The following is a 13,876-nucleotide window of genomic DNA, read 5'->3' on the forward strand; positions in this document are numbered from 1 at the left end:
ACAGTAAAATCAAAGGGGATGAAGTATGATGACGAATAAGGTGCTTTTTAAGCTGTTCAGAGACTTGAGTTCCATTCATCCAAACACGCTGTCATTTAAGCCATTAACTGATTAGGCAGCTGCCTACGTTTTCGAATGCATCCAACGCTCATGTAAAACAACCCTAACTAAAGTTTAACTCTGGTGTCCTCTATTGGTGGTGGTGTTGTTGTTTATATTGAATAACACTTCACAACAACAACAGAAGATAAATGGTAGATACTAGATTATGTCACTATAGTGATAACTTTTGGCAAACAGGGGGAAAGTCTCCTCGGGTGTAGCATTACTCATAAGAGCTCTCATCTAGAAAGTTACTAAAGGAAAAGTACAGGACTGTAGGTGGGAAAGGGCATATTATATACTTGAATATTTTCTTAAGTTACAAATTAAGAAGAAAATGGTAGTTAAGAATTTTCTTAAGAACGTTTTGATGCTCAATCATTTGTTTATGCTTGTCTATATTCAACTATGGTGCATGAAGAAGAATCAAGTCTGGTTTGACATCAACGATTCCAAATGTCCAATTCCAAATTACTGTATGACCATTCGCTACACAGACTTTCACTGTTGTGTTAATTCAACCCCAAATTGTATGGAAAAGAGCACTGTCAACATTCTGCAAAACACCTTATGCGTTCCACAGAAGAATGGCATAGGGGTTTTGGAACAAGCTGGGGTGAACTATCCCTATAAGGCTACACACCTTTCTTACAGGCTTTTCAAAATGTTGTCTGGAGGTGTGAAAGGAAGTCATGGTAACAAGGGGAGAGAGGAGAGCTTTGTGGTTTGATCAGTTTAATGGAGTTTTCTTGTTGAGATAAAGACTGAAAGGCTAATCAATGAGACAGTCTGCACTAATGAACAGAGCTCACACTCCTGTCTAATACCAGAGCCAATAACAGCTTTTCAACTGTTCTCCATGAGGACGTGTTTGAGGAAATCAAGCATTGAGAATGGACTGAACATGAGCCTGAAGGGTAGCGCCTCATTACAGTGCAAGTGATTAACCGCTGTTTCCAACTGTGTGAGTGACTATGAACATTAAGTCCAACAACCAGCCCATCTGATGGGCATGAGGTGAAATGTTTACCATGATGCACCAGCTGTCTCATCTTTGGTTTTCTAAGCTGCAAAACTCTTGTTATTGAGTGATAAAAGTTTTGGGTCAGGAGCCATGAATACTGCATGATGTCGGCTTCTCAAGCAGCTGTTTAAAAAACTCATAGGAGCCTTATTGTGTCCTCCTAATGGCTAATTACAAACAGGTTTCAGATGAGATGAAGCATGTGGTGAATTCTTAAAAAATAAACATCTGTATTGTAGTGGCAAAAGGGACAGGGATTAAATATTAATCATAATGTTATAAACTAATACCACACCACACGATAAGAGTGTACGGCAACATCTGCCCAGAAAAGAGAGTGGCAGTTTTAACAACAGAGACAGAATGGGTTCGAGCAAGTATTTTCTTAATGAGGGTTGGCACCAAACAGAAGTATTTTTCTTCACAGTTACTTAGTGAACATCTGTCCTTTTATGCTAGTGTTGCTATTGTGTTTCAGCACCAAAGAAAGATTCTGCCCTGTTGTGAGAGTGAAAGTTTAAAAACAAAAGAGTAAAGTTGATTCTTGAATTCAAAGGAACACAACAGAAAGATGAAAAGATACACAGATGAATAGAACGTAGGTCTTTATCTTGGGCCTGAAGCATCTTTGCTGAGCAGCCCTCTTACCTTGGACCAGTTGAGGCGCTTCATAGACGTCTCGGGCTTGAATTCCTTTTTTGGCTTCAGGCCAAACGGCAGCATGTATTGGGGTGAGGAGAATGCAAGCCCCAAAGGAGGAGGGGGTGGCGGCACACCGGCCATGAAGCCACAGCCTAGTGGGGGCGGTGGCGGAGGAGGGGGCAGTGGAGCAGAAGCCCCCAGACCAGGGGGAGGAGGAGGCAGAACAGGTGGAAATGAGCTTGAAGACGAGGCCTGGGCAGACTGCAATGAAGGCAAGACCACTGGAACTGCCCCAAACTGTGAATACAAGGGAGATAATAAAGATTCCAGTTAAGATATGGTCTTTGTGCTGCATATTATTTAAGTTTTTGTTTCTCAAACAGCAATATGTAATATATGGACTTTTATGGACTAGATATAAATCAACATTAGGGTCTCCAGGCACAGGTTTGAATCTTGCAAACTACCATAGCAGTGTATTTCTGGTGAAGTGTTTATGGCTCAGGGCAAGTAAACTGAAGATTACTGGTTCAATTCTCAGAAGGTTTTTTAAATGTTGTACAGTGTTGTACACTAGTTGTCTACTGCCTTATGGTGGAAGTTTCCATGCTCTTCTGGAAGTAGAAGACATTAAAGGAACATTCTGGGTTCAGTTTAAGTTAAACTCAATCGACCGCATTTACATTTATGCATTTGGCAGGTGCTTTTTATACAAAGCGACTTACAGTGCACTTATTACAGGGACAATCCCCCCGGAGCAACCTGGAGTTAAGTGCCTTGCTCAAGGACACAATGGTGGTGGCTGTGGGGATCAAACCAGCGACCTTCTGATTACCAGTTATGTGCTTTAGCCCACTACGCCGCCACCACCACTCTTATGCCTCATTTGTGGCATAATATTTAAATACAGCAAAAAAATTATATTGACTTGTTCCTAATTTAAATAAAACAAAAATCTGTGTTACAGTGAGACACTTACAATGGAAGTGAATGGGGACAATCTGGAAACGTAAAAATACTCACTGTTTCAGAAGAATAGACGCAAGAAAAACGATGTGTGTTAACATTTTAGTGACATAAAATCACTAACCTTTTCTGTATAAAATTATCCAATTTTAACTTTAAAGATCAAATACAACTTTTAACATAAGAATTTATGTAAGTGCTTTTAATTAATGCTTTAACTTTGACAGCTCTAATATACTGTGTATATATAATATACACACACACACACACAATTAAAACCACCTGCATAATATTGTGTAGGTGCCCCTCGTGCTGCCAAAACAGCACCAACCCTCATCTCAGAACAGCATTCAGAGATGATATTCTTCAGCACAATTGTACAGAGCAGTTATCGGAGTTACTTTAGACTGTCAGTTCTAACCAGTCTGGTCATTCTCTGTTGACCTCTCTCATCAACAAGGTGTTTCCATCTGCAGAACTGCCGCTCACTGGATATTTTTTTGTTTTGTTTTTGGCACCATTCGGCGTAAATTCTAGAGACTGTTCTGTGTGAAAATCCCAGAAATACTCAAACCAGCCCATCTGGCACCAACAATCATGCTACGGTTCAAATCACATAAATAAATACAAACATTCCCCATTCTGATGGTTGCTGTGAACATAAACTGAAGCTCCTGACCCATATCTGCATGGTTTTATCCAGTGCAGCCAGATGATTGGCTGATTAGATAATTGCATGTGTGATCTGTTGGTGGAAATGTCTCGTTGATGAGAGAGGTCAACAGAGAATGGTCAGACTGGTTTGAACTGACAAAGTATACAGTAACTCATAACCGCTCTGTACAATTGTGATGAGAAGAAAATCATCCCAGAAGTACTTGTGGTTTTGGAATCTATACTGACCCCATTTCCTAATATGGACGTTCTTGTATCATCTTGACATTCTGTTTGGATTGTATGTGTGAATCATATTCCTGCTGATACCTTCACTTTGGACTATACTATTAACTCTGGCTCCATTATTGGCTGTAGTAAGTATATTGTTTGTTGTTATATTGTTTGGTTTACATTAACTTTTATTTTTGAGCATTGGCTGAAAGTGCTATATTAAGTAAACTTGTTATTATTAGCGGTAGTAACTCAAGTCACTTGCATGACACATTGTCATGTGCTGTCAACATGGCAGATATCTGCTCAATATCAAATTAAACAGCTTTTATTTAGTTACTAATATGACTAAAGTCTTCATCTCATGCAAGTGTACATCATTTTCAATATATTTCTAAAAAAATGCAATGAGTAAAACTTTTTGGTAACACTTTACAATAAGGTTCCATGTGTTAGCATTAGTTAACAACATTAGTTAACAAGAACTAACAATGAACAACACCTATAAAGTATTTATTAATCTTAGTTAAAGGTGCTGTATGTGATATTATAGTCCTGAAGCTTTCATATGACTGATCCATTCATTCCAATACCCCGCACTCCAAAGATAATTTTGAGACAAAAACAGAGCATAACAGCATCATTGTTTGTTCCTGTGGCTGTCAAATTCAACAGTGGCACAATAGCACCCTCAACTGACAAACATTATGAATCCTAGCCTCAATAATCCACTTCAAATGAGAACGAACAAAATGATTAACAGGTGAAAAGCGTCAATATAATTTCAACATATAGTAATACATTTTTATAATCAAAAGTTGCTTGTTAACGTTAGTTAATGCACTATGAACTAAAATGAACTAACAATGAACAATAGTATTGTTATTAACCAAGATAAATAAATGATGTAAAAATATATATTTTTCAAAGTTCGTTCATGATACTTGATGCATTAACTAATGTTAACTGATGGAAACTTATTGTAAAGTGTTACCAACTTTTTTAATAAGCAAAAACTTACTTGGTGCACCTTTAAAGTGGGAACTGATATGTAATTTGTTATTTCTTTATGAATGTAGCCCACTGTCATTATGTCAATGTTTTACATTACAAGCTCTCATTATGCTATCTTATTTTAAATGTATGGTTCTGTTTTATGTCAATATCACATTGAAGTAAAGAAACAAATAAAAACTGATATATTGAGGTGTTATTCCAGCAGTAGTAAAAGTACATTTCAAAGATTAAGTGGAACAAAAACATTTCTCAATTCAAAACACCTCAAATTTCCATCAAACAACCAAAGAAAACAAGCAGCACGACACATTACACTAGTGAATCCACTTCATTTATCCTGAATGGCAAACAGCTGCAAAGGGAGTTGATTTATTGAACAAGTATGTGCTCTAATTCAAACCACGTACATTTCGGCCTCCAGATAATTCACAAGTTAAGAGTCAGCATGACTGACGGTCCAGCGTACGTAGAGAATTGACTGGGTGATTACGTTTTGCGGTGCTGCAAACGATCGCATCCCAAAGAGATGGATCAGCTTAACTGCATGCACTCCAAACTTTCACTTCACTCATCGGCCACCATTATTTAAGAATTGATCCTTTCTATCCACGATAGCCTGGTAAGCCACAATGCAATTGATCAAACAAACTGTTCAGTGGATGCCCTATTTCTCATGTCAATGAGAATGTTTTGTAGATCAACCAAGCTTCGTAAAAACAAAAAACAAAGGGGCCTTCTCTCTGAGGATAACGTGGAGGAGAGGGGTGCAAGAAAACAGAAAAAGTTGGCTGGTGTCACAAGTCCCAACACAGCTTAATTTAGTGCAAACATGAATACAATTCAGACAAATATCTGAATATTGTTGCATTAGAAGACAAAATATAAGTGTCCTTTATTTTAGATAAAGGCAGTTCAAGCACACTTCCATTCAAAACAGTTCACACAAATAAATTTGGAAGGTTTTAAATTAATACAATATATTTATTAGTCGACGTTACCGACAATGTCGACAACAATAATTGGCAACAAAATGTTTTGTTGTCGAATAGCCATTTGATCTCATTTATCGTAACATGAGATCACATTAAACTGTAAAAATGGTGCATGAGAGCAGCACTGCAGCTCGTGCTTGATTGAGGAGATGAAGAAATTACTTGTCCAGATGCACTCTAAACTTTCCAAACAGCTTCAGGTGATGTAGATTGCAAAGTATGAGGGAATTATAATGCAAAAATACTAAATAAGTAAATACAGAAGCAGTCTTGTTGTGGAATAAGTGGAGCCGGAGCTGGAGCTGCTGCTCCGCTGAAGCAAAACTTGCATGTTGAGCATCTTTAAAGGAAACACCCCGGCGTTACATCTTTAATGCAGTTATATTTAATGCATTAAAGCTTTATTAAAGTAAATAAACAAATATGGGAGCAGATCATGTAAATAACTACAAACTCCAAAACTGGCATGTCCCGATCTAAGGGGGAGAGAATGAAACTGCACCGGCTGATGCACACACTGTCACGGGGACGCTCGTCCCTCGAACACACACACTTAATGCAGCTAGATTATAACATGATGGCTCGTGACTTATTGAATCATAATACATGTGTCACTGTGCATTTCTTATCGTGAAGAAAACTGGCAATTTGCAGCTTTAGTAATAAGAGAGAGGTTTTTTTTGTGTGTGTTAAAGATGAATTAAAGTGAACAGAAAGGTGAGAGTTTTATTTGATTTTGTTTTGGCTCGATTTCCAATATAAATATCTAAAACTTATTAAAAACAGTACCAGAGTGGTACTATGGGTTAATTTTCGTTAAGCAGTAGCTTACGCAATAGTGCAAGGAACCTTGATTTCAAACTTTGAACTTTATTTTTTATTTATTTTAACAAAATTGTCATTAAAATTGGGTTGTTTCCATCACAATATCCAATTACGTCATCAACCCCTCGATTGAGGGATTGGTGAATATTCTTGCTTTAGTGATTTTGCATTTATTTAAAAAAACATAAAACTTAAACCAAAGACATTTCTAAATACAAATTGCACTTCAAATTAAACGAAAAAGTAATTAAAATAATGAAGTGGTAAAAAAAACATGTATATAAAACCACCTTTCAATTTACTGTAAGTTAAATAAATTACTAATACATATTAATATCTGTAAACAATTATAAACACAATAATTATAATGATCGCTGAAATATAAATCATGGTTTGAGGTGAACATGTTTTTGTATTATTGTGTTTTAACCACAGATCACAATATACTGCTCTTTGAAAAAGTGAACGGAACTCAAAGCACCTCCTGAGCGGAGACATCTGAGGTCATTTGCAGCACTCACAGACAATAATCTTCTTGTAAATACATTTCAAATGACTAAAGAGTGAGAACCCTTTACATACTCTTATTGAACGAGACTGCACACCTCCGAACAAACAGCATGTCAGACATGGGCATAGACGGCTTATCTGTCATATGTTCTTAAAAATATATTTTTGAAAAAGTGTCTGCGTGTCCCTTGTAAGGAGTAAAACCGGTAACACTGTGGCAACCCTAACTACCAGTGTTGGGTGTATCCGATTACATAGTAATTAGTTACTGTAATCTAGTTACTACAGTGCATTACTTTAAGTTATTGTTATCAGATTACAGATACTGACCTTTAACTCTTTCCCCGCCAGCGTTTTTAAAAAAAAGTTGCCAGCCACCGCCAGGGTTTTTGACGATTTTCGCTAAACTTTAATGGCCCGCAGAATATTTTCTTCCAAGAATATATGAAGATGCTATATATCACAATAAAGATCTGAGCCTCTGCTTTTAGGCAAAAAAAACGATTTTATTTTATCTTCATTTGTTCTTTTTTTATTGCCACTTGAACAGAGGTAGGTTTTGTCAAAAACAACATTTCAGACAAAAAGCTGAGAAAAAGGCATTTTTATGTCTGATATTTTGAGCTTCTCGATACTCCACTTCTTCATGTTTGAGACAATCGCAGTCTGTTTCTTTGATCAAAGAGTTGCGTACTCTTTCAAAACATGCGCAGGGGTCTTCCTTACCGTATAACACCTAAAACACGGAAACCCGGAAAATTCCGTGTTTGGCGGGGAAGCGTTTTTTCATAAAACACGGAAAATTCCGTGTTTGGCGGGGAAAGAGTTAAAGTAACTGCTTTCATATGTGTGTCTGCAGCTGAATGTGAGCAACAACGAATGAGGAAATAGACATTTTTAAATCTTTTTTCAATCAAACAGTCACTGCTACAGATGTCCCTCAATTCAAATTTCAAGACAAAAAAGATGGAAAGAACAAATAACAAAATAAACAAAACCCAGAGAACATGCCCCCACACCTGACCAATCCTCCCACCCCTCCCCTGGGACTTCATATCAGGCATTACTAATGGCGTAGTCAGTACTGTTAGATTAGGAAAGGTAACAATCAGGGCTTTAGGGCAGAAAAAATAAAACTAAAATAAAATTGGATGACCGCTTAAAAAGAAAATTAACCAAAATCTTTAACATATAAGGACGAGCGAGGGTCAGAGTTTACATGGCACATATGTAATCCCTTTGATGCTGGCTTAAATGTGAGGAAGTGGGGCAATACTGTTCTTACTATCATGGTGTACCAGATAATAAGGAACCAGAGAATGTGTGTTTTGGGGATTGGGGGAACAAAATCTCTCATTACTTGCTTAACTGCAGGACAGATTGGCCTGGGAGAACAGATGTGCTCATATTCCTTGTGTGCATCTAAACAAACTGTGTCCACTTTGATACCAGATATACATTTTACCACAACGCCAAATTTATTGTCACTTTTGTGCTTTATTAGAGCCCCGTCATGTTTGGTTTTGTTCAGGGTTATTATCGTTGACAAACTAAAACTTATAAGAAAACATTTTTTATTAAGATACAATTAGATATAAAACTAAATATATATATTTTTTAAATATAAATATCTTGCCTTGACAACTAAAATAAATAAATAAAAAATATATTGACCAAAATTATGTGACTAATCAAGGAGCAATATAAACCTCATCTGCTGTTTTGGATGTTCAGATCTCGTACCACAACAATAGGTATTCAGCGTCACGCCTACTCTGTGTATTCAAAACGTGCAATCTGAGTTTAACAAGGTATACCGTGTCAAACGAGGTATACTGTGACAATAGCGGATGGCAGATAGCAAACGAGTGTGTGTGGGAGTACTTTGAATATGACACAGTGACTCTAAAAACTGAATACATTGTTGTGCCACACAATACAATCTGTGGCACAAAAGAAAATAAAAACATTCTCAAAAGTACAAGTACAGATTGAGGACCGTTATTGGTCTCCCCCACCACCATTTTAAATTGCTACATTATTTAATGTTATTCTTGTTCCTTAGTTGGCAGTAACTATAAATACTTACAGAAAAGAACATGTAACATTGCTTCTGTATACAATAAATAATCGTATGGTTAAATTTGTATACTTGCATAACTATTAAACTATCTCTGATAAAGAAATCAACTATTTTGATAAGTTTAACAGTGCTACCAGAACTTAAGTGTGTCATAAATTAAGTTTTATATGATTTTCTCTCAGTCAACCCAAGTATTTAAGTAAGTTTATTGCAGGAAAAGATAATGTCAATTAAAACAAATGCTTAAATCACCATGGTGTCAAATGATCTGCCATGTCTCAACATCTGGGGCCCTATTTTAACAGTGCTATATCTTAAGAGCAGCGCTTTGCAATACTTCATACGCGCAAAGTCAGTGGGCATGGCCATGAAGTTTTTATATTTTCGTTCAAGCACGCTACAAGTCTAAGTGGGTTGGCGAAATTCCACGAGTAAAGCACTAATGTGCTGGGTCAAGGCTTCTCTGGTTATTGCACCCGTGTCCTATTATACTGTATATTACATTCCCTTTCAAGCAACGTCAATATAAATGTTGATACAGCCTATTCATAAGTGTAAATAGGCTGTATGCAATGTATTAGATTAATGGAATTTATGGACTATTTAGTGTTTTATGTTCTTTTGTGCAATAAGCATGTCCTTGCTGTGAACTCATTCCTATTTTGTTTGTTATAGCACATTGCAACTCCCTGCAGACCAACACTCACTGAATGATCTACAACTACTATGCCATTAAAAACCACCTCAGATGTACTAAAAACAAAGAGACTGAAATGCATAGATACCTGGTTTCTAAATGCCAGAAGTTCAGCTTCCAGCTCACTGATCTTCTCCTCTCTATTCAACAGTTGGGCCTGAGCTTCTTGTCTGCCCAGGAACTCCTCATCAAACTGAAGAGCAAAATCAGACCACCAAAAGGGATGACATTAAAAACACAAAACATGAAACAAAACAAAGCAAATTCAATTAAGGGATTATGAAGATGTACAAATCTTTTCTATATTTGAATTCTCTTAAGGAAGCCCTGTATAATTAGGCTGATTCGGGACATGTCCACCAAACACACTTCTCAGACACATGTATAAGTGATATACAGGGTGCTGTATATAAGCAAAGCTGTTACATTGGGTAAACAACATATAAACAAATATTTAAGATAAATAACTATAACCTTTTATGGCACAAAATTATAGGCCTCACAAAAAACTGTGAGCCACGAACTGTGCGTAATAACGGAAACCTTGATCATCATAGCAAGCGATGTGAAGTCAGTAATTGTCTTGAAATGTATTTTTGAAGGTGGTGAATTTCATATGAAATTAATGCTTTGACGGCTGTACTTGTGGTGCTTCTTCAGAGACGCAACTTCTCTGAGACGGTTTTACCATGCTTAACATCAGTCTTACACTGTATTTATACTGCTAGAGTTGCAATATATATGTAATAAGTGTAGACAGCATTTGATTATAATGGGAGCTTATCTAGTTTTGTCATGTCACGATGTGCTGCTCACAGTGTAGTCATGGATTGAATAAAAAAACGGATGGATGGACAGACGGACTAAGAAAGACAAACAGACAGACGGACGGATGATTGACAGACAGATGGATGATTGACAGACAGACAGAAACGGATGATAGACAGACAGATGGATGATTGACAGACAGACAGAACCCACTAGTTGATCTCACTAAACAACTAGCTGGTTGTTGAATGACTAGTCAACCATCATGATGAATTTCTTCCTTTTGTTAATGAGAACTTAATATAAGAGTGAGTTTCATTAGTGAATATAAAACAATAAAAAGTGGTTTTGGCTATTTTAAAAGTTAAATTGCCCATCTAGGATGGTAGTTAAAGAGCTGTGGTTTAGCATCTATAGATTCAGTGCCATCTACCACGAACATTTCAGACCACTATTATAAAGGAGCGTTCCAAACAATCAATACAGGCTCCCTTTTTAATCTTAGAATACTGTTAATTACAAACAGCTGTTTGAACGATTTCAAGTAATCTGTCCTTAATTAAAAAAAGCTAAATGGTGCAGTCGTGAATGGTCTTGAAAGGCGGCATTCTTCATTAGAGGAGCCACACTGAGAAGAAAGAAATGGAAAACTAGGGAGGGGTAGAAGATAAGAGGAAAAGAAAGGGCATCTACCTTTTGAGCCAACTCAGACGCCCTCTGTTCAAATTCTTCCGACCTAGCTTTATCCACACACACCTCTGCGGAGACAAGATAGAGAGATTAACTATTTCAGTTTGGCACAAACAAATGAACCAGCTTATAAATGAGAACATAAATACACACACCTAACAGGTGGCTGAAGTCCACATCCAGACGTTTGCGGTAGGTGAAGTCAGGATCGGTGCCACTACGATGAAGAACGATTTGAGAGACACACTCCTCTATGATCTTAAAATACTGAGGCCTAGAAGACAGTGGACAAGAGAGAATAATAGAGAGTGAGGGATGGAAAAAAATTAATAAAATCAATGCATTGTATTATCTTTTTGGGAATATGGTATGAGAGAGTGCTGTTAAATTTAAAACATTCAAGCTATTAACGGGTGCATCGAAAATCACTGTTCAGTCCTATAACTCTGTGATGCACCTCGACATAAAACAGAGAGAGAATGGAGAAATAACAAGAGAGAAAAATAATGACAAATGCACTCGACCAGATTTAAAAGCATTGTTTGATTTTGAATCAGACAAAGAATGTGTTCTGGTTACATGCCCACCTTTAGCATCTCACCAATACACCTGAAGTAACTGTTAACGTTAAAATAACCTGCTTTAAACGTCCTGTTTTAATAAGTCTCATCTATCCCGGGGTCACTTTGATTTTCCCATCTAGAGGGCAATAGTGTGTGCAAAGGGCATGGTTGAGGAGACCAGATAAAACATACTAAATGATTAGGGTTCAGTCACCACAATATAGGTCACTCAAAACATGATCAATGTAGAACCCAGACAAATAAATTTAAAGGGATAGTTCACCCAAAAATAAAAACTCTAATATAATGTATTCACTCATGCCATCCCAAATGTGTTACTTCCTTTCTTCTGCTGAACAAAGATTTTTATATATTTCAGCTCTGTAGGCATCATACAATGCATGTGAATGGTGACCTGAACTTCACAAAAGGCAGCCAGGGTTGGGAGTGTTACTTGTTAAACGCATTACACTACAGATTACAGAATACATGATGGAAAATGTCATTTGTAGCGTATACCGTTAGATTACTCAAGGTCAGTAACGTATTCTAAATACTTACATGTACATTTATGCATTTGGCAGATGCTTTTATCCAAAGAGACTAACAGTGCACTTATTACACGGACACTCCAAAATGCTACTGGGAAATGTTTTGTGGACTGATGAAAATAACGTTGAATTGTTTGGGAAGAATACGCAGCACTACATAAAGTATGGCATAAAAAGGGCACCACATATCAACATGAAAACATCATCCCAACGGTGAAGTACAGTGGAGGAGGGAGCATCATGATTTGGGGCTGCTTTACTGCTTCAGGGCCTGAACCACTTGCCATCAGAGGGAAAAATTAATTCCTAAGTTTATCAAGATATCCTACAGGATAATGTCAGCATGGTTGTGCGCCAGCTGAAGCTCAGTAGAAGTTGGATGATAAAGCAGGTCAATAACCCTAAACATCAAAGTAAAAGAAAGTCCACCTTTTGGAGTGTCCCAGTCAGAGCCCAGACCTTAACCAATAGAGATGCTGTGGAATGACCTTTACAGAGCCATTCACATCAGACATCCTAAGAATATGTCTGAGCTGAAGCAAGTCTAAGGAAGAATGGTCCAAAATTCCTTCTGAATGTTGTGCAGGTCTAATCCAAAGCTACCAGAAATGCTTGGTTGAGATAATTGCTGTTAAAGGAGGATCGACCAGTTATTAAATCCAAGGGTTACAGTTTTCCAGAGCACTGTTAATGTTTAATGGGATGTGTTCAATTAAGGCATGAAATATTATAATTGTCTGTGTGTTGTTAGCTTAAGCACGTTGATGCTAGTCTATACTTGTGACTTTGATGAAGATATCACATTTTATGAATAATTAATGCAGAATACCAACTAATACCAAACTGTTCACATATATTTGTATATGTGCCACTGTATCATATACACTAATATGGTTCTGTGAACACCGTAAATTTGGAATTATCATATTCTAAGAATTATTGTAAGTCGCCATATAGGGCACATAAACATGCCCACATTCCTAGAGAGTGCAGTAGCTGTGCAATTACAAGCTTATTTCCATAACTTCAGAAAGTGCCAATCACTCACAGTGTGAATTTACTAAAAACAAAAACTCAAATGGAGTATATAAAAGGAGGTGGTAGACCTTGCCTATCTGCATAGGCCTTGTTTTTTTTTTTTTTTAAGTTGAGTAATATATCCTGTTTTCTACAGATTTGGAGCTGCCTTTTGATCAGGGGCAGGTTTAACACACACTCCCAGCTGAGAGCTCGAAGACATGAAAACTCTCTTTGAGCAGATGCCACAGATAAAGAGAGAGAGAGATTTATATAGTGTAAGGGAAGAGTAATGTGGGTATGTGAGATCAGAGGAAGATGAAAGCTGGTTTATTCTCTTTGTTGGGACACGGTCATTGAAAGGTTTGGGGTTGAGACCTGCAGGGCGTGAGGACGGCCTGTGTTAAATAAGGATTGGAAGGATCGAGAACTTTTAATAGGAATTGGCAAATTTAACAGCAGGGTGTGGGTAGTCAAACAACTGGGGAGGAGGAGGACAAAGCAGAGTATTTAGTCATTTAGTATTTTAGTATTTAGTTAG

General features: G+C 37.2%; 1 protein-coding gene across 1 annotated transcript in view; it reads right to left on the minus strand.

Annotated features, from left to right (window-relative positions):
- Positions 1 to 13,876, minus strand: part of diaph3 (diaphanous-related formin 3) — a 427,644-nt gene that overhangs the window by 243,678 nt on the left and 170,090 nt on the right. Inside the window, exons 13-16 of the mRNA XM_052101613.1 lie at positions 11,360 to 11,478; positions 11,208 to 11,272; positions 9,835 to 9,939; positions 1,775 to 2,065 (exon numbers count right to left, since the gene is read on the minus strand). Of these exons, the coding sequence (XP_051957573.1) occupies positions 1,775 to 2,065; positions 9,835 to 9,939; positions 11,208 to 11,272; positions 11,360 to 11,478 (580 nt within the window). The remainder of the gene's footprint in view (positions 1 to 1,774; positions 2,066 to 9,834; positions 9,940 to 11,207; positions 11,273 to 11,359; positions 11,479 to 13,876) is intronic.

The sequence above is a fragment of the Xyrauchen texanus genome, chromosome 32, assembly GCF_025860055.1.
Source record: "Xyrauchen texanus isolate HMW12.3.18 chromosome 32, RBS_HiC_50CHRs, whole genome shotgun sequence".
In the NCBI taxonomy this organism is placed as follows: Eukaryota; Metazoa; Chordata; class Actinopteri; order Cypriniformes; family Catostomidae; genus Xyrauchen; species Xyrauchen texanus.